Source organism: Equus quagga, chromosome 13, assembly GCF_021613505.1.
Source record: "Equus quagga isolate Etosha38 chromosome 13, UCLA_HA_Equagga_1.0, whole genome shotgun sequence".
NCBI classification, from domain to species: Eukaryota; Metazoa; Chordata; class Mammalia; order Perissodactyla; family Equidae; genus Equus; species Equus quagga.
In genome coordinates, this window is record NC_060279.1 from 2756525 (window position 1) to 2784039 (window position 27515).

At 56.5% G+C, this 27515-nt stretch overlaps 1 protein-coding gene across 7 annotated transcripts; it reads left to right on the forward strand.

The window, feature by feature from the left end:
• IKBKE (inhibitor of nuclear factor kappa B kinase subunit epsilon) lies at window positions 1-26806 on the forward strand. Of its 7 annotated transcripts, none has more exons than XM_046680844.1 (22): window positions 6-2623; window positions 3182-3271; window positions 4863-4981; window positions 5694-5834; window positions 6231-6360; window positions 7638-7819; window positions 8322-8482; window positions 9341-9451; window positions 9773-9952; window positions 10524-10720; window positions 11492-11556; window positions 11650-11741; window positions 11880-11966; window positions 15826-15895; window positions 16019-16131; window positions 17836-17912; window positions 20592-20631; window positions 21326-21427; window positions 22964-23060; window positions 23802-23914; window positions 24136-24207; window positions 25993-26806. In XM_046680844.1, exons 3-22 carry the CDS (start codon window positions 4895-4897, stop codon window positions 26024-26026), a joined length of 2151 nt encoding a protein of 716 aa, XP_046536800.1. In that variant the 5' UTR covers window positions 6-2623; window positions 3182-3271; window positions 4863-4894; the 3' UTR covers window positions 26027-26806. The 7 variants fall into 7 exon arrangements, 6 of the variants coding, with proteins under 6 accessions (XP_046536801.1, XP_046536805.1, XP_046536800.1 ...); XM_046680843.1 differs by having other exon boundaries at window positions 7-2623; window positions 15820-15895; XM_046680846.1 differs by lacking the exon at window positions 6-2623 and adding an exon at window positions 5488-5567 and having other exon boundaries at window positions 3258-3271; window positions 15820-15895.
• Window positions 26807-27515: the final 709 nt, after the last annotated feature.

The window sequence follows — 27515 nt, forward strand, 5'->3', positions numbered from 1 at the left end:
AAGGCAGCTATGACACAGGCTCAAGCCACGAAGGGGCAGAAAAGGCAACTGGTATCTATTCAGGGCCTACCAGGAGCAGGCACTCTGTCTCATTCTCTTTTCACACCAACCCTATGAGAAAGGTGGAGCAACTTGCTCAAGGTCACGCAGAGCAAGTGGTCGAGTCAGGCCTCAAAGCTCCCTGACGGGAAAGCTCCTGCCCTTTCCACTGTGCGCACAGCTCCCTTTGTAGAAGGTGGACGGGAGCTTTACCCTGAGAGCCGCCATCAAAGACCCTCCTCTTCCTACCTGTTGTCCTTGTCCTACCTCTGGATTGCGCCTCTATTTCTAAAACTCCCCAGAGCCACTCAGGAAGACGTGGGGAGGCCTCTGAGATGCCCTCTTCCCTTCAGGACCTTGCAGCCTCCATGCCTCCCCAGAGGAAACAATGTCCATGCAGCCAGCAGCTCCAGACCACAGGCAAGATATGGTTGCATTTTGTCCACACGCAGATGTAACCTCATAGAAGATGCCCAGCAACACTTGGTGAAACTTGATCTGTTACCACACAGGGCTGTAGCCCACTCCTTGCCCCAACCCCTTTCTCTGGCCTCACCACGTGTGGTGCCTTGAACAAGGCACCCTCTTCTCATGCTTCTGTGCCTCTGCACGTCTTCCCTCTGCCTGGAATTCCTTACTTCGACCCTCAAGTCTCTGCTAACTCCCTTCCCTCCAAAGCCTGGTTGAGCACGCTTCCTTCTGGCAAGCCCTTCTTGTCCACCTCCCTCTGCTGCCCCCGCTGCCAGGTTCACAGCCTCACCACCTGGCCGCTGAAGCATTATCTCTCAGCGGTCACCATGCTGCCCTGAGCCCGACCCTGCGGGATGCCTGGGCTCAGCACACAGTGCCTGCTTCCTGGTAGGTACTAGAAACACACATTCATTGCATTCGAGGCTGCTTAAGACACCAGGAAAGGGAGACGGCTTGCCAGAGAGAGCAAAGTCGGTGGCTGTGCGGACTGAGCAGGTTGATCAGGGAAGAATAGGTAGACTATTAGGGATAGGCGAGACTATGTTGCAAACCCCGGCTGCTTAAAACAACAAAGGTTGATTTCTCATCCAAGCTACATATCCCGTGCAGGCCAGCAGGGGGCTCTGCTCACGACAGTCACTCAGGGACCCAGACGGACGGAGAGCAGTCACCGTGTCTAACAGAATCACACTGTCAGGGGGCAGGAGATCTGGGGTCTTGCATTAACAATTAAATGCTTTGGTTGGGAAATCACATGGCTCCGTCCAATCAGGGGGCGCCACCCAGTCCCACAAGTCAAGGAAGTGCAATTCTACCCTATGCCAGACAGGTGGAGAGCTGGGAACCCCGGAGAGCAGGAGGGGCTCAGGGCCGGCTCTCCGGTCAGGTCAGCCGTGAGAATGGGCAGGGCAGCACCTCCGGGCAGGGCCTCCGGGCCGTGGACTTATCAGCAGGTCTACCTGTCTGAGCTCCAGGCAGCTCTCAGCTGGGCTCCTGTTCTGGGGCCCTGTGCTAGGGGTGGGGCTGGCAGAGGAAACCACCAGGTGTGGCCATGGGAAAGTCCCTCCAACATTCTACAGAAACATGGAATTTCCTGGTTTTAACCATTTCTTATCCAACTGCCATCTCGGAGCTGACCAGAGCAGGACAGACCTCTCCAGCCTCCGAGGAAATTTGATCTGGGGTACTGAGTCCTGACTGGGAGGCTGGTACACCTGGGTTCCAGCCCCAGCAGTCTCTGAAGATCACAGGCAAATTACTGAAGGTGTGTGGGCCTCAATGCTTCCAACGCCTGTCTGTAGAGAGCTTTCCAGTTTCTCAAGCATTTCCAAATACATTGTTCCACGTCATGCACACAACCAATGGAGCAAATGTTACTATCCTCGTGCCTTGGATGGAAAACTGCCCAGGAGGGGTTGTGTGCTGTGCTCAAGGTCGCACTGGAGGGCATAACCTGGGTTCCAGTGCTTGCTCTTGGGTGTCTGTGGGCTCCCTAGGAAGATGTGTCAGACCCAATTTCTCCTAGGAGTGGCTAGGCGTAGGTCCTGGACCTCCCTGGGGCTACTGGGTGTGGGAACTCCGTCTTCCCAGGCAGCTCCCGCTTGGTTAACTTGCCCAACCTGCTCTGTTGACTCTAGGCCAAGCCCTGAACTTCCCTGCTCCAGATGCTGAAAGAGCACCCAGTGAGTGGCCCATCACAGCCATCCAGCCTCAGTTCCTGGCCTCTTTGTGGCTCAGACTCTGGTCCCATCACCTCCACTTGGGAACTCAGAGCATCCTCTTTCTCCTTCCTGCTGGGGTGGTGGTGGCCACCCAGCCGCCTCTGTCTCTTTAAGGGAGAGAGAGCGAAAGAACGAAATCAGGAAGTGTGAGAGAGCTGAGCGCTGCTGAGCCGCAGAGTGTCCGCCGCCGAGAGGCAGAGAGGAAACCCTCGGCTGGCTCTTCCCAGCTCCTGGGGTGGCACACAGCCACTTCAACTTGCCCATTCTTCGGGTTCCCAGGGCCTGTGGCCACCAGGATGCTATGAGCACTGCCCATGAATGACAGCGAGTCTTGAAAGCTCTGGGGGTGCCACCCAGTCCTACAAGCCTGCATGCCCCACAGCCGAGATGGGGTGAGTGTGCAGAGTCGTGGGGGAGGGGGAATGGGGGAGCCTGAAGTAGGGCAGCCGAGTGCTGGGGTGCAGGCGTGTGGGCAGTGGCTCTCCCGGCCCCATGTCCCCTCCTTGTGTCTCTCTCTGGCTGCTGGTCGCCCCGCCGGGGACTCTGTGTCCCATCTCCAGTGGGCACCCTTGCAGAGCACTGCCTGGAGGCCAATGAGAGGCAGGGAGGGCCGCAAATAGAGGAGAGCTGCACCCACCTACCACGCTCGCCTCCCAGCTCTGCTTCCCAACGCCCGCAGCCAGCGTCCAGCGTCCGCCTCCATACTTTCCTTCTGCCTGGCTTCTGGTGCCTGTCCTCCCCTCTCCTGGGTCCTTCTCCTGGGCCCAAGTCCTGGGAGTGGGAGTGATGAGGAAAATCTCCTGGAGCAGCTGGGGAATAGGGCTGGAAACCCCCAGTCCTGTGGGGGAGGGTGACAAACAGGAAAGGGTTAAAGGGCTGGGGCCGGTGGCCTTTGATGGAGGCAGAGCACCGAGGGGGGCCTCTCATCCGCCCTCCTCTTTCCGGTGTAGCTCAGCTCCTGGACTTGCCGCAGACAGAAAGCATAACACATACTCGTCAGGGAGAGTCTTTGCCTGATCCTGGGCTGCTCAGAGCGTGAGGTAAGTGCTTTTGGTCACAGTAGAGCTCGGAGGAGGAGGAGAAGGAAGAGGAGGAGGATGGAGAGGGAGAGGAGGTGGTGGGTGGAGCAGCTGGCTCACAGGCTGCACCACCAACCCTCATTCATCCAACTGCCACTGAGGGATGGCATCAGGTGCACCAGGCACTGTGCTGGGGGCCACAGAGCTGACCAGATGTGCCACCAGTTGGATCCAGGCAGATCCCTGGCAGGGCCAGGAGCAGAACCCAGGGCAGGCCACCGGCCAGGGCTCTGCCCTTTGCGCTACACGGCCCGTTCCCCGGTGTCTTCCCCGTGCTCTGCTCCAGTACCAGGGCCCATGCTGAGCACCAGCCGCGGGGCGGGGGGATTTTGAAGGTAGTGATATCTGCTGCCCGGGCTGGGCCCTTGGCCTTCATTTCAGTGTGCTCTGCCCAGCCTCACAGCCCAGGCCTGCAGGCAGATCCCTCCTCAGCCTCAGGAGGGAAACCTGACCAGCTCATTGACGCTGAGCTGTTCCACTGTCTTCAGAGTCTCTCAGAGCCTCAGTTGCTTCTGTAAAATGCAAACACCAATATACTTTCTGAAACTAGGAATTGACCACTGATCTCTTAAAGTGTCCCTGACTCAGGGAATTGATATTCTCAAGATTTGCACTTTTAAGGCTCAAAGCTAAGGAACTGGAGGATTCTAGGCCTGGTGACCACAGGGTTGAGAACCCAGGAGATGTTAGAAGGGAAAGAAGCCCTGTCGAGTCCAGCCTTACCTGAGAGTATTTAGGGGGGGCCCTCTCATGCTCCTCGCAGTCATCCCATAAAGACCTGTCCTGGCGCTGCTTTTCAGAGAAGCATTGAGTTTAACTTCTGCAGCTATGCTCTCTGGACCAGTTGCTTTAGAGGAACTGGCCTTTGAAGAGGACGGATGCCAAGATGGGAACAGAGTTGTAGAGGGGTTTCCCATCCTCCCCACAGCTCCTGAGCCCTTGAATTTGATGGTCTCCTGCCCACCCCCCCACGCACACTCTCATGCACACGCACGCGCACTCTGCAGCAGCCCTGTTCCCCTCACTGACCAGGCCACGCTGGCCATGTCAGCTCACAGCAGCAGGAAGTGGTGGGCCAGGCAAGAGGGTAGGGAGGGGTTCCAGGCTCATGTTGCAATCCTGGAGATTTGTGGTGGTGTGGTTGACACTGCCTGACCTGGGGCCCTTCCTCCAAACACTGTTTCTGCTTCCTGGGACAATCCCAGGCTTGGATGCCAAAAACTCAGAATTCTCAGTGCCTGCGAGAGGTGACAGAGAAAAGGGTTTGTCTCTGCAGAATGGCCTGTCTGGGGAGGGGGAGGTGGGGACCTGGGGAGTGAGGACAGGTAGAATGTCCTGTGGTGGGACAGGCGCAGGCTGGGGGCTGAGGGCTCGATGGCTGGGCTTCTTTTGGGGGAAGTTAATTAACCTTTCTGTACTTCACATTTCCTCTGCCCCCTTGCCTCTGGAATGGCCACATGGGGCCCTTCATGGGATGGTCTTGGGCACAGCTACCGATCAGGCCACCATGCTCAGGGATGGAATCCTGGACCCCAGTATGTTCTTTTTCTAGGCACAAGGTGGCCAGCCAGCCAGGGGCAGGAGATGCAGAGCACCGTCAATTACCTGTGGCACACCGACGACCTGCTGGGGCAGGGGGCCACCGCCAGTGTGTACAAGGCCCGAAACAAGGTGGGGCACAGCCCTGGCCAAGCCACCCAGCCCACCCCTGGCCCCCTCACGCCTAGAAATTCTTGGTCCACTCAGCCCCCAGGGGGCCTTGAGGGTGGTGTGTGGCTGGGCAGAGGCCTCTGGGCTTTGTCCTGCACAGTCTGGGCAGCAGGACACTGTGGGTTTGAGCAGAGGTGTGGGAGCTGAGAAGGGCTGCTTGGGATGATGCTTCGGTCAGGCACGTTTGGGACTAGAGAGAAAGAGATGAGGCCCAAAGCTGGCCCCAGGGGCGGAGGCAGCACATCTAGGAGGAGCGGAGGCGGGAAGGGGGTTGATTGGCTTTGTCCTGCCTTTGCTCTTACTGCAGAGCCGTATGGAATATGAGACATCCTGCGCTATCTTGTACTTAAGAGCTGAAGCCGGACAGTTCCCATCCCAGCTCTGCTCCTAACACCAGGGAGCGTTAGCTGCTGTTGTTGTCATTGTCAATAACCATAGTAATAGTAACGACAAACCATCCCCTACAGGGTATCACGTGTGCCAAGCCCTTGTCACCAAGCCGTGCTGGACCGGTTGCGTACCCTCTGAGGAGGGGCAGGAGATGAGGGTGGGAGCCCCCATCCCCACTCAGGCCGTCTCTGCTCTGCTAGGCTCAGGGGAGAGGTTGAACAGAGGCCTGGGAGAGGGTGTGCTCCCAGGGCAAGGGCGGGACTTGTGTTGTCCCCTGTGGCAGAAATCCGGGGAGCTGGTCGCTGTGAAGGTCTTCAACACCGCCAGCTACATGCGACCCCGCGAGGTGCAGGTGAGGGAGTTTGAGGTCCTGCGGAAGCTGAACCACCAGAACATCGTCAAGCTCTTCGCGGTGGAGGAGACGGTGGGTCCAGGGCTGGGCCAGAGGAGAAAGGTCTTGTCCTTGACCCCCACGGGCTGGGAAGAATCAGGTCACAGAATAATAGAGACTTGGTCACATGCTCATCAGCAGGTCAGCCAGAACAGCCACCTACAGAGTGGAGTAAAGAATGCCAGGGGGTGGGGGCAGGGCCTGGGACAGTCAGGACAGGAAGTAGGGCCCAATCCAAGGGGGCTTCATGGAAGAGGTGACCTTGGGCTCACAGGTGTGTGGGATCAGTGTGAGGCCAAGGAGGGAAGGCCAGGATGGAAGCTGGGACTTAAGAGAATAGGGGCTTTTTGGCTCTTGGCTGAGCCACTCCCTCCTGAGGAAGAGGAGGGGAAGTACCCTCCTCCTCAAGCCTCTCTGTCCCACGCACAGGGGGGCAGCCGGCAGAAGGTGCTGGTGATGGAGTACTGCTCCAGTGGGAGCCTGCTGAGCGTGCTTGAGAGCCCCGAGAACGCCTTCGGGCTGCCGGAGGACGAGTTCCTGGTGGTGCTGCGCTGTGTGGGTGAGCCCCTCCCCAACCCCCCCGGGCGCCCCCTCCCCACCTCAGACCAGACCCGGCCTGGCCTTCAGTGGTCGGCAGCAGAAGGCAAAGTCCCAGAGGGGCGTGGTATTTATGAAACAAGTATCCAAACACAGAAGAGCTTTCAGACCCTAAGAGGCTGTCCAGTCACAGACCTGGGGCAGTGTCTGGTTCCTGCTAATCCTGCTAGTGGCAGTTTAAAACCCCAATTTAAAACTTTAAATAGGTTGCACACCCGTGTTCATTGCAGCATTATTCAAATAGCCTTATATAAGGTGAAAACAACCGAAGTGTCACGGACAGATGAGTGGATACACAAAACGTGGTGTATACGCATAGTGGAGTAGTACTCAGCCTTAAAAAAAGAAGGCAATTCTGACACACGCGACAATATGGATGAACGTGGATGGAAGACATTATGCTGAGTGAAATAAGCCAGGCACCCCAGGACCAATGCTGTCTGATTCCGCTGAGATGAGGGACCTAGAGAGGCAAATCCACAGAGACAGACCCTAGAAGGGCAGGCACCAGGGGCTGGGGGAGGGGGCTGGGCAGTGATTGTTTATTAGGTACAGAGTTTCTGTTAGGGAAGTTGACAAAGTTCTGGAGATGGACGGTAATGATGGTTGCACAGCAATGTTAATGTATTTAACATACACTTAAAAAAGGTTAAAATGGTAAATTTTATGTATGCTTTACCACAATTTTAAATCATAAAAAGTAATAAGATGGGGAGGGGCTGGCCCCGTGGCCAAGTGGTTGGGTTCATGCACTCCGCTTCGGGGGCCCAGGGTTTCACTGGTTCGGATCCTGGGCACGGACATGGCACCACTCATCAGGCCATGCTGAGGCGGCATCCCACATGCCACAACCAGAGGCCCTCATAACTAGAATATACAACCATGTGCTGGGGGGCTGTGGGGAGAAGAAGAAAAAAAAAGAAGATTGGCAACAGATGTTAGCTCAGGTGCCAATCTTTAAAATAATAGTAATAAGAAGAAGATGGGGGAGAGGAGAGTGCCATCCTCAGGAGGTAGGGCCACCACGCCTCTCGGTTTCTAGAGAACCCTGATGGAACCCCGATACCCACTGTCCTGGCCCCTCCTTGGCCCTGTGCCCATCTCTCTTCTGCTTTCCTTGTGGCCCTGTCAGCCCATGGGGACTCTGTCTATGTGGACCCAGGGACGGCCTTCCCCCAAGATGAGCCCCACCCCCCAGGCTGTCCCTGGCCAGGCCTCGAGCTGCCCTCCTCTCCCCAGTGGCTGGCATGAACCACCTGCGGGAGAACGGCATCGTCCACCGTGACATCAAGCCCGGGAACATCATGCGCCTCCTGGGGGAGGAGGGGCAGAGCATCTACAAGCTGACGGACTTTGGGGCCGCCCGCGAGCTGGACGACGATGAGAAGTTCATCTCGGTCTATGGGACTGAGGAGTACCTGGTGAGTGGGGTGTTGGGGACCTGCTGCTCAAGCTGAGGGCCTCCCCTGCAGCTGGTCCCCTCACCTGTGACTTTCCCGGTGCTTCTCAGAGGGGCTCTGTCCAATCCCCCTGCATCCAGCTTGGTTATATCTCACCCCTCACATCCCAACCAGGAGAGCGCATTCTGTCCTCTAAGATGGAAAAGGCCATGCTGCAGCCTGCCGGGCCACCCTGCCCAGGCCCCTGCCCAGGCCTCCCTGTGCACTAACTCCTGGATCTGACCCTCGTGGAGGCTGGAACACCACCGGTTACCACCTTCCCCAGGGCAGAGGCTGGGCAGATAGAAATGCTCTGAATAAGTAAATGCCACACTCACTTTTGAGATGACAAAGGAGATGTGTTCTGCTGGTTCTGTTTTCACCGGAAGGCAGTGGAAGGGGGTCTGTTGGGTGAGGACTCAGGCCCTCGCCCCACCCCCACTCCCCCGCCCCTCATGGCTGCTCTCTGATTCTCTCACCGCAGCACCCTGACATGTATGAGCGGGCGGTGCTTCGCAAGCCCCAGCAGAAGGCATTCGGGGTGACTGTGGATCTCTGGAGCATTGGGGTGACCCTGTACCACGCAGCCACCGGCAGCCTGCCCTTTGTCCCCTTCGGTGGGCCACGGCGAAACAAAGAGATCATGTACGGTGGGCCACGGAGCAGGGTATGAGGGTGGACGGGCCCTGGGCCTTCCCTTGCTGGCCCCTGCTGTGTCTCCTCTTCCTCCTCGAGCTCTGTGGTCCTCCTTGGTCCACCCCCAACACAGGCTCCTGTTAGATCCTTGGTTTCAGTCAACCAAACAAGCTGAGCCCTGCCCCCGGCTGATGGGAAACTGATCATGATCCCTTATCTTAGTTCACTGCTTCACGTTAGCCCTCCGTCCATTGGTGCTCACCACATCTCAACTGAGACTCCAAAAGAGACTTACCCAAGGTTGCAGAGCCAGCCAGGGGCAAAGGTGGGGCAGGAACCCAGCCTCCAGGTCCCAGGTCCAAAGTCCTTCCAGTTTCCTGCTGTCTGACACAGAAGTAGCTGGAGATGGTGGCTGCCCCCCTGAGTGTACCGCTCAGAGCAAGAGATTTAAGGTGAATTCACAAGAGGGTCAAAGCCCCACCATCAGCTCAGGGGCCAAGCCCTGTGGAACCTATATGACATCAGGGAAAGGGCATGCAACAGACATGGCTGGGGCCGTCAGGGCAGGCTGGGCTTTCAAGGGAGAGGACGGTTTGAATAGCGAAGGGGACGGGAGGCTATGTGGAGGCAGCCGGCTGTGGATGTGTGGTGAGCAGGTAGAGGAAGGAGCAGAGAGCCTCACTGGGGAGCACCAAGGCAAGCTGGTCTTGTTGGCTGAGAGCCAGCACTCTCAGATTCCGTTTTTCAGGCTCCCTCAGAGTGGCTGGGGGACTTAAAGCAGTACTCTGAACCCTCCATGCTGAGTTTGTCGTCCCTTGAAGTGTGACGGGCTGGGGGTCCTGCTGACCTGCTCCTGCCTCACCCCAGGTACCGGATAACCACGGAGAAGCCAGCCGGGGCCATTGCAGGCACCCAGAGGCGGGAAAACGGGCCTTTGGAGTGGAGCTACAGCCTCCCCGTCACCTGCCGGCTGTCGTCGTGAGTGGACCCTTGAGTAGGGCAAACACAGGCCTGAGTCTGGGCTGGCATCCTCTCTGCTGAGAGTCAAGACCCACCTCTGAGGCCTGGTCCAGCGGGGCCTCCAACATGTAGTTGGCTTGGGTCTGCCACTTTCCCTTTCTGGCCTCAGGTTTTCTGTCCAGATGCTGGAAGACCCTTCCAGCCCTTCTCCTCATCCCACCCCGCCCTACCACTTTAGTCCTAGCTCTTCAGGACGTTCTCAGGGAATGCCCCCATTCCCCACTCAAGGAGGACAAGTCTGGGCCCCGGCCCCTGACCGTCTCCATGTCCGGGGGCTAGGGGGCTGCAGAGCCAGCTGGTGCCCATCCTGGCCAACATCCTGGAGGTGGAGCAGGCCAAGTGCTGGGGCTTCGACCAGTTCTTTGCGGAGACCAGCGACATCCTGCAGCGAGTCGTTGTGCACGTCTTCTCCCTGTCCGAGGCGGTCCTGCACCACGTCTACATCCATGGCCACAACACGTGAGTGGGCACGAGCGATAGAGGCGCGGAGCCTTCTCCGCCCAAGCAGAAGGGCGTCTCCTAGACGGCCTTCTGTGGGCTGTTTAGATATGGGAGCTTCTGGGTCCAATCTTAGCTTGGAAAACTCCTAGTTCCACGAAGTTAAAGGGGCTTCCTCGCGGCTGGACTTCAGAGATTCAGCAAACTTTACAATGCTAGCGTGCACCTTGAATCTCCGGAAGGTGGGGGGACGGTTGGCAGTGCATCTCTCAACTTTATTGCTCATAGAACCCTTTATTCCTGGAGCCATTTATGGGACTAGGTGTATTTTAACAGGAATGGGGCAGGCAGAGGTGCAAGGCAGAGGCTGGATATGGGGACTCCTGGGTTCTGTTCCCATCCACTACAATACGTGAGCTCTCCCCTGTGTCTCTCCACTCTTGATTAGAGAGAAAATCACCCAGTCTCTCCCTCTGAAAAGCTGAGCCCTCTCCATGGATGAAGTCTTAGCAGGGGTTTGGGTCCCCGACCCCGTATCCTGCTGGTGACACTTCCTGTCCTCCCCCTTCCTCTCGCTGCCCCTGGTGTCTAGGATAGCCATCTTTCTGGAGGCTGTGTATGAGCAGACCAATGTGGCCCCCCAGCACCAGGAGTACCTCTTTGAGGGTCACCTCTGTGTCCTCGAGCCCAACCTGTCAGCACAGCACATTGCCCACACGACGGCAAGCAGCCCCCTGACCCTGTTCAGCATGGCCAGCGAGACCCCCAAGGGACTGGCCTTCAGGGACCGTAAGTAGGGCCACACAGGCTGGATCGTCTCTCCTCCTCGTATTCTCCTCTAAGAGGCGGGGTGTACCGTGCAGAGATTGGGTAATTTTCTTTGTGGGTGTCTTTTGGGCCCACAGCGTGCAGAAGGCAGATCTGGTCTCTAATTCTGCGTATGCCTCTGATATGCCATGTGACTCGGGCTGATGGCTTGACCTCCCTGGGCTTCACAGCGTCCACAGAGCTGTGGAAGAAACTCCCATGGAAGCAGGGAGATCTGGATTTATGCTCCCCACAGTCTCTGCAATTGGTGGGGAAGCGTCAGAGAGGCTGAGCTGGAAGAAGCAGGGGCCCAGGCTGTTAGTGAGAAGGGACGGTAGTCAGGGGTCCAAGGCTTTGTCCTCCACATTCTAGCAAAAATATCATTCTTTCTCATTTGATGATGCCATTCCATCTTCCTTCTCAGGGTCTCCAAGGCTGGGCGGGGGTATTCACACTGAAACCCTGGGGCGAGGGTGGTTTTAGCTCATCTTCTGGCTGTTGAGATGGGACGGTCTGTTCTAAATGAGGCTGTCTTTCTCCAAAGCGGACACAAGGGGGCGGTGAGGGCCTGCAGAGGTTCAGAAGCACAGCACGCGGTCTAAGGCGAGGAGGGTGGGGCTCTAGGCTAGTTGGGAAGCTTGAGGCGGAAGATAGGTGGTGAGCCGGGAGTGTGAGCTGGGAATAGGAAAGATGAGCTCAGAGCTCGTCCAGGGTCATCTAGGCAGCCCCCTCAGACAGGGCCTTTATCTGCAGCGGCTCTGGACGTCCCCAAGTTTGTTCCCAAAGTGGACCTGCAGGCAGATTACAACACGGCCAAGGTGAGAGGGACCGCCAGGGGCTGGGGGGGCGGGGGGGCTGATGGTGCAGGAGTAGGGGTGCAGGACCTGACCCCGCCAACCTGTGTGTTTCAGGGCGTGTTGGGCGCAGGCTACCAGGCCCTGCGGCTGGCGCAGGCCCTGCTGGCTGGGCAGGAGCTCATGCTTCGGGGGCTGCACTGGTTTGTGTGAGTACCCCGAGGGCCGGGTGGGCAGACAGGACAGGCAGCCCAGACTCCTTCCACACTGCTGTGGGGCCCTGCCGTGGGCACAGTGCCCTTGGCCCCCTGGAAGCAGGCGACTCTGACTTGGCCTCCCCTCGGCAGGGAGATCCTCCAGGCCACGTGCAGGCGGACACTGGAGGTCACAAGGATGGCCCTCCTCTTCCTCAGCAGCAGCCTGGGCACCGAGAGGTGGGTGTCCTGCCTGGGGGCGGGGCGGGGGGCGGGTGCTGCAACTGGCATGAGGCTGCCAGACCCCTCAGCCCATCTCTCTCTGTCTCTTCCTCACCCCAGTATTTCCAGCAATGTCCTGACTTCCCGCCATGCTAGAATAGGGAGGGCACTCCCACCCTGGCCCTCATCCCCCACCCCGCCGGATGCTGCATGACCTACCTCCCTCTCCTAGCCTCTCCTCAGGGGAAGTGGCCCGTAGGGGCACTGCCTTTCCAGGGACCAAGGCAGCCTTCCTGCCCCGGGAAGGGGCTCTGTCCCACCAGACCCCTTCTCTGAAGAGTCAGACTGCTCATCCTGCACCAGGCCCTGGCGCGGGACTCTAGAGAAGCACTCACACCCACGCCCGGTCCCCTGGACCTCACAGGTTGGGGGTCCAGGGGTCTCACCCTCCATGCCCCTTCTCTTGCTTCCTCTGGGTCTTAAACTGTCCTCGCTTCTTAGGATTCCCTGTCCCAACCCTTGGAACTCCGTGCCCTCCCTCCTGTGACTTGGGCTAATTAGGGGTGATGGGTTGGAAAAAGGGAGAGACTGGGAGGAGGAAACCCAGCTGGAAGGTCTGGAGATGAGATGCAGGGTAGACTACTTTGGCCAGAGCACTACCGAGAAGAGGGCACAGGCCCCTGAATCTTGGAAGGTGGGCGCCATGGTCCAGGTGGCGATGGGGGCTCTGCGGCCCAGGGAAGCTGATGGTGGCCGGAGCCTTTCCCAGTGTGAGGAGACAGGTGGTGACAGAAGAGCGAAGATTGTGACAAACATGCCTGAGGTCCCCATCCCTCACATCCCCCGGCCCTTGTCCTCAGGCAGGTGCTGGGAGTTTCTGAGCAGCAGCTGGCTCACTGCGGTCTTGCTTTCCTCCTGGGGCTTGGTGCAGCAGTGCTGACGATGGGGCGGATGGGGTGGTGACAGTGCAGGGAGGAGGGACAGGAGTGTCTCTGGATGACAGGGATGGAGTTCAAACGGTGACAGAGATGAGCAGTGACAGAGATGAGGGGTGGTGCAGAGATGAGGGGCAGGGGCAGAGATGAGAGGGGAAGAGGTGAGGGGCAGCAGAGTGGGCAGCGCTGGTCCTCCGAGCAGAGCTCCATCCAGGGCACAGAAGGGGCTTCCAGTAATGGATGCGGCCCCAGGCATGCAGAGGGCCCACGCTCCCCTGGAGGAGATGCCCCTTCCCAGGCATGTGCAGGCACCAGGACCGCTGGGTAGAGGGAGCCTAGAGATGGGTGGAGGCAGCCACAGAGATCTTCCTGAGAGACATGCAGCTTTTAAGGGCAGACTGAGAGAATGCCTCCGTTTGAAGGTCTTCACAGAGACAGAAAGGGGCCGTGGTCGGGGGGATGGGGAGGGGCTGGTGAGCTGTGCTGAAGCCATGCTGCTGGAGTGAAGTTGGAGAGGGATGGAGGAAAAGGGAGGGGAGAATACCTGGAGGTCTTGGAGGGTGCAGCAGGGAGGGTAGACGCCAGTAAAATGAGCAGTGGAGATCTATTGTGGGTCCTCGAGCAGGAAAGAAATGTGCAGAGGAAGCATTTGGGCGTTTGCCCACTGGCCCTGGACTGACGAGTGTGCAGGAGTGACAGGCTAGGCCCAGCTCTGGAGTCCTGGCCCCTGCTGACCACTGTCTTCCCCATTCTGGCTCTAAGACCTCCGCTGAGATATGGCATGTCGGGAGAGCACCGGGCCAGGCAAACGCTGGCTTTGAAGCATGCTCCAGCCTCCAACCAGGGAGGAGAATGGAGAAGAGAAAGAGTACTGAGCAAACAGGCAGCGGGCCGGGTCCAAGCTTGTCACTGACTCATTGCTGACCTCAGGCCGCTGTCACCTTTCCCTACCTGGGCCTCGATTTCCTCATTTGCAAAATGAGAGGATTAGATGACTTCTGAGGCCTCCCAGCTCCAACGTTTGCAATCCCCTTCTTTTCTGAACATCCTCAGACCATTCTTCTAAGGTCTGAAGCCACTAGCTCCTCGCCCAGTAGAATCTGAGGTATTTTGATGAGCTGGATTTCACGTTTGGAGGAGCCCAAGCACCTGGTACCATGTGGCCACCATTGTTACTTGCCTCTCCCACAGTGCCCTCCTGCCTCAGGCTTCTCAAGACGGGCTCCCTTGGCAGAGTGTCCTTGCCTTTGTCCCGAAGCTCCCTGGTACTCCTTGGCAGCTGCTGCCATCCGGAGGCACTGTCCAGGCAGCCAGGACTGGCTCAGGAAATACTGGTGCTTCCCCCACCCCACCACCAAAAACTGTTTTTCTACAAATGTGTTCTCTAATCAAGCCCTTCCTTTCTGAGGTCCCATTTGATCCCCACCAACACCTTATTAGGTAGCACGAAGGAGGCTGATCTCCCCATTATATAGATGAAGAACCTGAGGCTTGGAGGGCGAAGCAGCTAACCCAAGATCATGCAGAGAGCAAGTGTGGCAGCTAGGACTAGCCCTCAAACCACCCCTCCTGACTCCCGGTCCAGCCTCATCCTCTTCTGCCACCAAGTAGTCCAAGCCCTAAAATCCATTCCTGCATTCAATAATTCATTTGACAATCGTGTGTTCTAAGCACTTTGCTATATACGGAGACAATGGTGAGCAAGGCAGGCAGCGTCCTGGCCTTTACAGGGCTTCCTCTTTATTCCTAATTCTCTCCGCTCCTCTTTCTTCCCCTCCCCTCCATTCCCAAGCCAAAACACACAGGATTCTTTTTGCCTAATTGTTATTGTTATAAAAACAGTATATGCTAATTGTAGTAAGTTGGAAAATACAGATGAGCAAAAATGAAATAAAAATACCATGTCCTACCATGCAGAGATATAGGTTGTCACTCCTACGGTAACCTAGGAGCTCTCCCCGCTTGTGTCAATACACTTCATCTCATCTGGTACCTATCCATATTCAAATTTCCCTAGTTATCCTCCAAATTTTCTTGTCTAGCTGCTTTCATCCGAACCAGGATCCAATCCAAGACCACACTTTGCATCTTGTTCTTATGTCCCTTAAATCTATTTTAATTAGACAGACCCCACCCCGCCCATTCATAATGACATTAGCTTCTTCGAGGGAAAACACCCATGGTCCCACCTTATGGACTCATCTGTGCTTCCTCTGGATGTCATTTGCCTTGTTCTTCTTTGCTGGATTTCCTATAAACTGAGAGTTCTAAAGGCTGGGTGGATTCAAGGTCAACATTTTTGGCCAGATCCATCCTAGGTGACGTGGGAACGCTTCATATCCACCCGCCATCGGGTGCGGACAGCCTGACTGCTCTGTTGTCCACTTACGTTCTCCTCGTGAAAGAATCAGCGTGGTGTTACTTTGGCACCACACAAGTGTCCACGCCTTAAGCAGTCATCGTTGATTTGAACACCGTGCCCGAGGGAACAGTTTTACTGGGGGCAGCAGGATGCGAATATTCTCAGTCCTAGCACATGATTGGCTAGTATTCTAGAAAATACAGCTTTTCCCTCATCGATAAGCTCTTGGTATCATGAAATAGAGTTTCTACTGGAAAGGAACTTTACTCTTTTCCTTTAGTTACAAATTCTCCTAGTAAGGAAAATAAACAGCTGCCTTGCATCGTGGGTTCATGAGTTTTCAAAGATTCGAGTTGGCTCAGTCTACTTCAATCTCTCTTCTTTGAATGCTCTGCAATGTCACAACTTTGGTGTAAGGGGCCTCTTCAAGTTGGTCCTTCTCTCCCAACCACAAAACTCCCCAGGCGCCCCGCAGCCAGCAAGGCTGTCCCAAAGGTGCTGTGTCCAACGTGCGGTCACAGAACTCTCTGCCTCCTGAATGCCCAAACGGTCCTCTTTCTGTCCTTCCCTTGAGGTTCAGCAATGGGGCTGGGATGCCTGAAATCCAGGAACTGAAGAGGGCCACAGAGCTGAGGTCCCAGCTGCGGACTGTGAGTGCGACTAGGGGATGGGGTGGGGGCGCTGTCAGGAGCAGAGCTGGGGGTCAGGGTCCAGCCAGGGTGCCTATCAGAGCCTCGAGCTGAGGACCCCATGTGGTCCTTTTTGTCCTCCAGCTGGCTGGGGTCCTCTCCAGGTGTTCCCACAATATCACAGAGACCCAGATGAGCCTGAGCAGCCTGAGCTCTGAGCTGGCGAAGAATCGGGATCAGGTACATGAAGACAGAAGGTCTGTGGGATTTTCCTTCTTGGTGGGGTAGAGGTGGGGGCGGGGACATACAGCTCAAAAGGCCCAGCAGCCTTTTTAGGAATCAGCCTGCTTTCTCCCAGCAAGAATGCTGGGGTATGGAGGTAGAGGTGGGGGATCTGGGAATGCGCAAGACCTCCCCTGATACTGGCCAGAGGGAGAAGAAGATCTGGGGTCCTGCCCCCATCTAGGGGTTTAGAGAGTGAATTACACACCTTAGCAGGTGCAGTAGTTCTAAATAAAAGAATAATTTAGTTCCCTTTCTCTTCTGAACGCCCGCTCTGCGTCAGACCCTCGGATAGGTCCTCCTACTTCTGTCATCTCACCTGGTCCTCGAAACAGTAACAGTGCTGCTCTCATGCCCCCTCTGTAGGTGAGAGAGCTCCTTCAGGGAGGTCCACTTGCCCTGAGTCAGTCAGTAAATGACAGATGATGGCTGTCATGTGTCCAGAGCCTCTGTCCTCGCCGACCCCAGGGATTTACAGCCGTCAACCCCTGTTCTCTCTTCTAACAAACAGAAAAGGCCCACCCACCCCACAGCCTGCCGCATGCGCAGCTCGGGACCTGCTGCCCTCAGTGCCCATACGCATCCATAACCCCAGGTCCTTGTTTCCAAATTCAAAAAGCTCTGAAAACTGCAGGGTTTTTTCTTAATTGTTTTGGTTGCAAAACCTGACCTAAACTGACATGAGGCTCTCTCTAGTCCTCACGGATCCCATTTAGGTGAATATTCTTGCCGTTCTCTGAAGATTGAGTGTATCTGACGTGGGCACTGCCCAGACCCTGCCGGCATGTGCCACAATACAGTGTATGCATTCTGAATGACCTTTCCAAAATCAGAAGAGAATTCTGAATTCAGAACATCTGGCCGGAGCCTTTGGGTAAAGGCTGGATCTGAGGTCCAGTCCACCCCGTGTTCTTAGGAGGGCAGAGCCTGGCAGCAAGCCTGGACTCTGCCCAGAGTCCAGCTCCAGAAAGGGCTGAGACGGGGTCACTGGGAGGAGCTGCAGGGAGGAAGTGGAGCTGAAGGAGCCTGAGGGCGAGGAAGAACCCCCCACACCCCCAACCCTCAAACAAAGTGTTTGTATCCAGCCTGGAAAGGGGAAGCAAGAAACAATAACAACCTTGAACCCCAGGCAGGGGGTCCTTGAGAGGTCATCACCCCAACTCCCCTGCCTCCAAGGACCTTTGATTTGTTCTTGTTTTAAACACAGGTTTTTGATTCATGGCTTGAGTTCCTTCTATGCGCCAGGCATTGGATGTACTAAGAAGTCACTACTTTCACCTTTTCCAGGCGACCAGAAGAGAAATTTCTGCTCCACTCCCATCCCCAGCTGTCACCACTGGTCTCTTATGTTTCAGGGCCCAAGACTTCTTCCCGGAGTCTGTCCTCAAGCCTTCTTGTGCAGCACAGGTCACTCTCCTGTCACCTGTCCTTCCTGGCTGAGAGAGAGAGAATAAACATGAGAATGAGGGAGGGCTGGCTGGCCCCCAAGTTGCCTCAAACAAGCTTAGAGACAGGAGAGTCACCCCCACTCCCAGACTAGCCCCCCAAACTGGCACTGAGGCTCCTTCTTCAGGGAGACAGCTCCTCCCCTCCTCCCACTGCCATCCTATCCCCTCCCTCACCCTCGGCTCCGTGCTGTCTGATGCTCCCATCACCTGCTCTCTGTCTCCTGCCCACAGCACCCAGAAGATTCAGTGCTGTCTGGACAAGATGTACCTTATCTACAAACAGTTCAAGAAATCCCGGGTGAGGCCAGGTGAGCCGTGGGGAGAGCGAAATACTCCTGGTGCTCTCCCCTCCCTCCCTTCTCCCTTCCTTTTCTCTAGTTATCCAGTTATTTGTCAGTATTCCCACTATGTGGACGGTGCCATGTGGCGCCAGGGTGCAGCAGGGACCCGTGAGGGACGTGAAGCCTTGACACCTGTGCCTGTTGCCACGTGGGGGGCTTACATGACATGGGTGGGGGCGCAGCTGGCTGGAGCATGGGTGCTATGGAAGAGGTGGCCCTTGAAAGAGACCCTTCACCTTTGCAGGGCACTTTACAGTTTAATGAGTGTTTCCCCGTCCATTTTGTCTTTGTCTCACTGAAATAGTCAGGTTTTCCAGAAAGGAGGATCTGGGGAAATACTAGTTAGCGTCACTGCCAGGCACTTTGCTGCCTTATCGTAATCCTCACGAAGACCCCGTGGGCAGGGGCAGCTCATTTACAGGCTCAGAGACAGGGTGCTGCTTGCCCCAGGTGACTGCCATCGTGGGGCGGGAGTGGGCCAGGGCTTGGGGGAGCCCAGGGAGGCCCCAGGTGACTCTTGGGGTCTGGGCCCAAACGGTCAAGAATCGTCTATCTCACCCATGCCCCAAGCAGTTTCTTTTTTTTTATTTCTTTCTTTTTTTTCTTCCTTTTTTTTCTTTCTTTTTTTCTTTTTCTTTTTTTTTTTTTTTGAGGAAGATTAGCCCTGAGCTAACATCCATGCCCATCTTCCTCTAGTTTGTATGTGGGACACCTATCACAGCACGGCTTGCCAAGCACTGCCATGTCCGTACCTGGGATCTGAACCGGCAAACCCTGGGCCAGTGAAGCGGAATGTGCGCACTTAACCCTGCGCCACCGGGCCGGCCCCCCGAGGCAGTTTCTAGTGTGTAGACCGAGGGTCTTGAGCTTGATTGCCAAGTTCTCCTCTATCCTTAGATTATCTGTGAAGCACTGTCCCGTAGAAATACAATGCCAGCACAGGTAATTTTAAGTTCTCTAGTAGCCAAAATTCAAAAAGTAGAAAGAAACAGGTAAAATTAATTATAATAATAAATTTTATTCAACCCAATATATCCAAATTGTCATTTCAGCAGGTAATCAACATAAACACAATTATTGAAGAGATATTTTAGATTCTCTTTTTGTGCTAAGCCTTCACAACCCTGTGTATATTTTACACATATGGTACAACTCTATCCAGAAGCTGATTTTTTAACAAAGTATGTAGTTTTACCAAAACAATAAAGCTGTGTTTAATGGGAAAATATTTTTTTACACTGCTTCAGTTTTAAGATAATTAAATTAAATAAAAATTCAGTTCCTTGGTCGCACTGGCCACATTGCAGGTGCTCAGCAGCCACCTGTGTCTGGGCGCCACCACATTGGACACACGGATCTGGAAGATAGTCTTCTCTCCTTGGGAGCTTCAGTCCTGCCTCAGGGTCTGGCCTGGGAAGGTGGAGGGCAGCACCGAGGCGGGGAAACCGAGCCTGGCCACCTTGGCTGTGGTTTCAGCGGAGCCTTGGAGCAGCTTTCTGCCCCTCGCTGGAATTCCGCAATCCTGTTGCCAGTACCTTCTGAGCACCTCCCACAGCTGTGCCGGTGCTGTCCTGGGGCCGTGCACGGTCTTCATTTATTTAGTGCTCACAAAAACTCGAGGCACCGGTACCCTCCCCATCTGAGAGCTGAGGAAGCAGAGACCGCGAAGGTGAAGCAGCCCGAGCAATCTGGGGCTGGCTGCTTTAACCACCCCATATTATAGCCTCAAAGAGTTTCGTTTCTATCGGTCTTCAAGAGTCCTTTATTGAAACTAGAAATGAACCAGGAGGAATAGCCCCTGCCTGCTAACACCTGGGTGCGGAAAGGTGCTGTTCTCAGAATGCTCAGGAATTTTCAGGCCATCTCTACCCTCACCCCATCCTGTATGTCACATATGCCAGCGAGGAAACCGACTCATGAGGGGGATCCTGGCCTACAGCACCCCCATGAGGAACCAGGGCTGGGACTTGGAGCTCGGACTGCACAAGTGCTCAGCTGGCCGAGAGCACAGCCCAGGAGAGGGCCTGGGAAGGGGTCCTGCTCTGAGGGCAGTGGGGCAGGGCAGCAAGGCAACACGCCCTTTCCCTCAGAGCCCAGGAGGGGCAGCATCTCCAGGGCAGTGAGCCTCAGGAGGCGGCCAAGGCCCAGAAGACTTCAGCCCTTTCAGCCCTCCTGGAAAAGGTGGCAGAAGGCGCTGGCCTGGCTTCTCCAGCCACTTGCTGCAGAACCAGCTCTGACTGCAGGTTGAATGTTCACGGGTGGGGCCGCAGGCCGTAGGCATCAGTCACTCTGGGAGGGGTGTGGACAAGGGGCTGGGGCTGACCAAGCACCCTTCAAGACCCATCTCATCTACCCTTCCCACCAGAAGCATTCCCCAGGAACCCTTCCCTCCACGCTAACACTATGGGTTCGCCTGCCCCAGGACCCTGTGGGAACTCTGCTGCTTCTGTAGGCGTTGCCTCATCCTGATGCAGTGTCCTGGGTGCTTGTTCCACTCCTGTCCCTGCTCCCTCCACTGGGCTGGGAGCTCCTGGGAGCAGGGCCCTGGTGGGGTTGTCCTCATCTTTGTAGGTGACCCCCGACCCTTGTGGCATTCCATTTGGTTGACTGATGAACAGGTGATATGTTCCTGTCTGTTTCCCTCAGGGCTCGGCTACAATGAGGAGCAGATTCACAAGCTGGATAAGTGAGTGGCTTGTCCTCTCGCAGGTGGGAGGGCAGGAGGGTGGGCGTCAGCAGGGCAGAGAGGTTCTCTGTGCCTCCTGAGAAGTGGAGAGGGCCCTGAGCCCATGCCGGGCGGCTCGTCTGTGCTGGGGAGGAGACAGCTGGCTGAGTTGGCGGGAGGTTTCTCAGAGGCAGTCTTGATGTAACTGGACTCACTCCTGGGGTGAACAAGATTGTCGTAGGATTCCTTTCCCTGACTGTCCTCACTGAGTTACCACTTACCACTTCTTGCGATGGACCTCTGCTGAGCTTTCCTTTGGGCGTCACTCTGCTCCTGTTTCCTGGACACTCATCTTCCAGGAGGCCCTCCTTGATTTCAACGCTTACTGGGGCCTCACTCCCCAAGTTCTACATCTGAGCCTGTGCACACATGCGCACATGCTTCCCATAACCGCCGCTCCCTCCCTCCCTCTGGGACCGAGCTGGAGAGTCTGTGTTCTGAGGTCCCCTGTCCTTCCCCCACCTCTCTCTGTTCCATGGGCTGCCCTCTGGTCTCTGCGATGCCGATGTGCGAGCATCGCCTCCTCCTCCTCTGCCAAGGCGGCCCTGCTGTGGACAGGGCCAGGAACTTAGCTGATGGACACCTAGGGGTGTGAGCCTTGTGCTCAGGGGGCTCTGGCTGCTTACCTTTCTGCCTCGGTTTCCCTTCTTTTCAGGGTGAATTTTAGCCATTTAGCCAAAAGGCTCCTGCAGGTGTTCCAGGAGGAGTGTGTACAGAAGTATCAGACATCCCTGGTCACGCACGGCAAGCGCATGAGGTAACAGTCTGGCCCTCCCTCCTGAGCTCAGGGACCCCGGGGCCCCTTCAGGTCTGGCCCTTGCAGGCTCGGATGCCCAGGCCATGCAGAGTGCTGACAGACAGGAAGAGGCAGTAAAGGGACCGAGGCAGAGGAATGGGTGGTTTTGTGGCCCTGGGTAGACCAGGCGGTCTGCTTGGTGATTTCTACATGTGAGCTTATAACCCCATAATCTCTCACTATGCAGTAGATACTATCACCCCATTTCAAGGATGAGGAAACTGAGGTTCAGGTTGCTTCCTCAATGTCACACAGCTAGTAAGTAGCAGCCCCAGGGCTAGCGTGTGGGTCACACTGCCTCCAAAACCTGCGTCCTTTCCATCATCCCTGCTGGTCGCGCTGGGGAGCCGCCTCTCGGGCAGAACACGAGGTCCCTCTGGGATGATGACAAGGGGTCAGGGAAGCAGGGGCAGGCAGAGGCCCTTCCCCAGAACCCTCACACTGCCCCTGCGGGGGCTTTGGACCCTACCCCCGCAGGCAGCCCCTCCTGCAGCTGCACAGTGCTGGCTCCTGCTGAGAGGGGGCAGCTTCCCAGGTGGGGCCGGCTCCCAGGCCCGTGTGACCTGTGGGCTTGTTATGGGGCTGAGACCCAGGCACCCACCCACCCATTAGAACACCAATGCCTGGCTCCCCCACCCCCAACCCGCCCCCAATTCTGACTTAGTGGGCCTGCAGTCGGCTTGGATATCAGTGGTTTAAAAAGTGCCTCCAGGCGACTCCAGTGTGTAGTCAGGGTTGAGAGTCAACTGCTGGGTCACCTGCCCTGGGTCTTGTTTTCTGGGACACTGGTTTTGTGCAACAGGGAAAATGTTCTTGCTCACTCCCTCCACTTAGAGAGAGAAGAGAATCCATGAAAGTCTTAACCTTGATTTGCTGTGGAACCAGGAGTGTGGGCAGTTCCCATAGTAAGTGCCCCAGTGGGCTGCCCTGCCTCTCTGGAGCCTGACTGGCCCCGGGCTCATCCTAACCAGTGCAGCTGCCCGGCCACAGCCACAGGCGTGCTCGCAGCTCCCACTGTAGTCTGACGGGACCCTCACCAGCCCCATCAGACGTGCTCATTAGCTCTTACGGGGGACAGGTGAGAGTCGAGGGCACGCCTGGAGGGGCGGAGGCAGTGAGGAAGGCAAATGCCTGTGACCCTTCAGCTCCAGCCTCTGTCGTCTAGAAGGTCTCTCTTCCGTGTCTGTGTGGTGACCTGAGCGACAGCTGGAGGGGCCCTGGTAAGGGTGAGGAAGCCCGGCTCTGATTTTTTTTTTAAGATTTTTTTTCTTTTTCTCCCCAAAACCCCCCTGGTACATAGCTGTGTATTTTTAGTTGCGGGTCCTTCCAGCCGTGGCATGAGGGACGCCACCTCAGCATGGCTTGATGAGTGGTGCCATGTCTGCGCCCAGGACTCGAACCAGTGAAACCCTGGGCCGCCGCAGCGGAGCATGCAAACTTAACCACTCGGCCACGGGGCCGGCCCCCTGGCTCTGATTTTTGATCTGCTCTCTCGAGGGTGGTGCACAAGACCAGGAACCACCTGCGCCTGGTCGGCTGCTCCGTGGCCGCCTGTAACACCGAAGCCCAGGGAGCCCAGGAGAGCCTCAGCAAGGTGCGAAAGCCTCAGGGGGCCTGGGGCAGCTGAGGGCCGGGTCAGTCAGGCACCCTGGGGGTATTCGGGCCAGTCCCCTGCCTCTGGGCAGAGCTACCCTTGTCCAAATCCAAGTGCTTTGGTGTGGGTTTGGGGGTCTGTACCTGCAAATGTGCCCTGAGGTGGGGACGAGAAAGAGGAGAAGGCACTTCCTGGTGATCTCAGGCTAAAGGTCACTGCAAGGGCAGAGCCTCCACAATGCTGGGACATCTTCCTCGCGCCCCACGCAGCCTGGGGGGCTCCACGCTCCTCCTGAGAGAGGCGAGGTGTTCTCTCCTTGGTCTTCTGATCTGCTCCCTGAGAAGATGCCAAGACACAGGCAGCTCTGAGAACAGGGACAGAGAAGGGCTGCTTCCCAGAGACAGCCACCAGGCCCTTCCCCATGCCCAGTGCAGGGCACAGAAGCTCCAATCCTTCGGAGCCTGGCGCCGGCCACCCCCACAGGGTGTCACTGGAGTGAGGTTTAGACAGTGGGGAGGACATGGCAGTCTGGACAATGGATCCAAGCACAGGCAGTGAAGGTGGTTGTGCCGGTTGTGCCCCAGGATGGAAGGAGGGGCTCGCGGGAGAGGCTGGAGCGCTCTGGGTCCTCTGCGGTGTGGGCTGGGGGCCGTCCCCCTTTCTGACCCTTCCTCACATCTCCCACACAAAGACACAGTCCTGCAGGCTCGTCCCTTCTGACTAAAGTGTGGTTCCCTTCAGCTCCTTGACCGGCTGTCTCAGCAGCTCCTCCAGGACAGAACAAAGGGGGCTCAGGCCTCCCCACCCCCCACAGCTCCTTATCCCAGCCCTGCGCTGAAAGACCTCGTTCTCCGGTAAGTGCCAAGAGAGAGGGGCGTGTGTGCGCGCATGTGGAAGGGGTGGTGCAAAGCGGTTGGGGGCTGACTTGGAGCCCCAGGGCTTTTGCCTCCTGCCAGGCCTGGGCGGCAGGAGTAACGGGAGGCTGGAGGGTGGGCCTCGGGCAGGGTCTGGGCAGGGTCTGGGGAGAACAACTTCAGCCTCAGCCGCAGCCACCCCTCTTGCCGGCCTCCCACAGCATGCAGGAGCTCTACGAGGAGATGAAGCTGCTGGCGTTTGACCTCCAGGACAACAACCGCATCATCGAAGGGTAAGGAGCTCCCGCAGCGTGCTGGGGAGGGCTGGTCCTCACACTGCCCTTGCCTGGGGCGCAGGGTTCCTGTGCCTGCCAGCACGTTTGAGGATGGGTGTCGTTTTCCGGTCACGGAGCTCCAGCCTTGTCCACGGGTGAGTCTCCATCCTCTCAAGGTGCAGGCTTCCACTGGAGTGTTGAGGATAGAGTGCAGTCTGAGACGAAAATTTCATCTAATTTTTAGCAATTGCTGGGTGTACAAAAAGAGAATCTGTTTGACCCTGATGCTCACACCACTCTCAGTGCAGTCAGAGACAGAGGCTCAGAGGCACGTGGATTTGTGACTGTCCAGCTCTGTATGAATGTGGACTCTGCCTGACGCCCCACCGACTCCTTGCATCTTGCCAACCATCTCCTCGTCACCCACCAGGAAACTGCAGCACACAGCTCAGTTAACTGCCCCAGGGCCTGGCCAGCTCCAACCCCTCATGCAGATGCTCTGCAAGTCCAGTGGGAGAGACTCTGCACATCCCCTCATTTGATCCCCTTCTCAGGGGCTGAGGGGCCCTGGAGAGGGCACCGAGGGAGGGCAGCAGGGCTCAGAGCCACATATTTTATGCGCCAGTAAAATTCACAGAAGAAAACTGGAGAAGAACAGAGTGACCAACTTCTCATATAACCAAATAAACACATTTGAAAAGGAAAACCACCCCGCCATCGAGTAGTGCCACTTCACAAAGCACATTTTAACACCAAAGAGAAGGAAGGACACAATCTCACAATCAAGGATGGCCGTGCGAGGAAGGTCAGCGGGCCTGCTTACAGACATATGCACTACCATGCCTGCACGCACGTCCCGCATCCCCCAGCACCCTCACCTCTGTCACGTCCCTGTTTGGGAGCCGGGGTCCTGGTGGGAAGAGCTGGCAGAGCTTCCAATGGGACTGAACTCCTGACTCTGCTCCTGAGCAGGGGTGTGACCCTGGGAGCGTCTTCAGCTCTGAGCTTCAGTTCCCTCCCCTGAAATGGGAATAATGATTCCTCCCTCGTGGTGTTGACGTGACGTAGGGGCTAAACAGGCTGAGCCATGCGGTGTGCTGGGAGGAGAGGGCGCAGGTGTTCCCCAGAGGCCACCCAGTCTGGGGCGGAGAATTGGGGCCAGGAGGGAGGGAAGCCAGGAGCAAAGCTGGTGGCTGTCCCGAGTTCCAGAGAGCCCTTGGGTTGAGGAGGCATCTCTTCCATCTCCCATTCCAGTGAGGAGAGAATCCATCTTCTTAAATACCCATGAAGAGACGATTTGACAGCTTCTTGGAAAGCCTCTCCAAAACAGCCCTCATGGGCAGGAAGTTCTAATTTTAGTGCCGACATAAATTTTTCTTGCTGTGATATGCAGTCTATTTACAGATAGCTCAAAACTTTCTTTCAGCGAATTTTCACTTCCCTATTCAGAGCTGTAGCCAAAGAGCCCAAGGAGTCCATCTGAATTCCTTCTCCCCTCCTCCTACCCCTGGCTGCACTGGGCTCATGGGGGCAGCTCTTCAAAGTGCAGACGGCTGGGTCTTGTGCCCAGAGACTCTAGATGCGGCCTGGGTTTGGGGACGTTTTTAAGCTTCCCAGGTGATTCTAACATGCAGTCAGGGGTGAGAAGTGGGGAGTTGTGGGTGGGGGACAAAGACACTACAAGAGGAGAGCTGAGGACATGAAAGGCTCGGTGCTCCTGTAAGTTGATTGTGTCGGGCCTGGCATGGGATTTGCAGGCTTCTCTGCCTAGTGGGAGAAGCTAACTTGTGCCTTTCATTACAGGTTAAGTAGGGTCCCATCGACTCCTGGCGTCTGAGCTCTGTGGGGTGCATGGGGCATCCTGAAGCATTAGAATCGTTCAAACACTGCTCTCCTGCCTGCACTGTGGGACCCAACACAGGAAGATTTCTGGTCCCACCTTATCAGCCTACCTCCCTCCTGGCCGACAGCTGGGAGATGTCACCAGCATTACCTTCCACTGCCTTTCTGCGGAGGCAGCATAGCAGGACCTGGGGCACCAGGCCATCGCTGTCAGGACCCACTGCCGGGCTGACCTTGTATCTGATGCAGGCTCAGCTACAGCTCCTCCGCCTCCTGGCCTGTAGCTGAACCTGGCCAGGCTGTGGGGAGAAGAGGCTCTGACAGGCACCTCCCCTATCCCCTCTGCTTTACGGGGCTCTGCTCCTCAGGGAACAGAAGGGGAGGGCTCCTGGGGTTTCCCCAGGGTGCTGGGTCAAACTACCTAATGTAGTCTTCCTTCCTCCTAAGGTGTTTCTCGTTGGACTAAGCCCTTTCCTCTCTTCTGTGGTCTCTGAGGGTCACCACGCCCAGCCCAGGCATTGCAGAGCCTGATGCTCCTTCTCCTCTTGGTCTGACTGAGCCTGTGGTTGAGAGAATGGGTGGTCGATGCCAGGTGTCAATGTCCCGGGACCCTTTTCCTCCTCTCCCTCTGAGGCACCACCAGGTTCTGGACATGCAGCCAGCTGGTGCCAGCAGCAACGTGCCAATTAGCATAGGCCTGGACGTCCAGAGCCCCGAGGAGATAAAGGCCTGCACCTTCCAGAAGTGGAATAAAGGTGGCCTTCCTTTCTGTTTCTGAGTGGCTCTCCCTGGGCTGTGGCTGTGAGGCAGGGGAGGCTCTCGCTGTCTGTGCTTGGCAGCCAGCAGGCCCTGGGTGGGAATCTGGGAGGAGGAGTGTTGGGAAATGGAGGCAGGACTGGTCACTTCCTGAGCCCTGCCTTTCCCTTAAATGGGCCCTAATTTCGGGGAAAGCCTAAGGAAGATGGCTCCTGCTGGGAGGGCTTGCCTTCCCATTCCTTCTGTTCTGCCCCTGGCATTTGGCGAGCTGTATGAGGGACCTGGAACCTGGGGAGGAAAAAGTTCTGTCTTTTTTTGTCACCTCAAATCCACCATCTAAGTGCTTACTCCTTCCCCCACCCTCCACCACTGTTGAAGACCGAGGCTGTGTCCCAGATGTTGGGCTTGAGCACTGCTATGGGTGGTTTTGAGCATTCCCTCATTTGTCAAGAAGCTAGACTGGTGCCCTGGTAAGGCATTCAGATTTGGGCAAACTGCTCGCAAATTTAGTCTTTCGCCTGCAGTATCTCCAGGCCCCTGCGCCCACCCCAACTAGAGTTGCATGACCCAGCCAGCCTGGAGGGCGTAGGCTGGGGGAGGAAGGAGGAATGCAGTAAAGTCGCCCCATGAGGGGAGGGAGGAGGGAGAACCCCACTCTGTGCTTTGAAGCATGAAGACAGTGTTATGCTTGGTCCCAAATAACCCCAGAAATCCTTCCTGCCCATCTT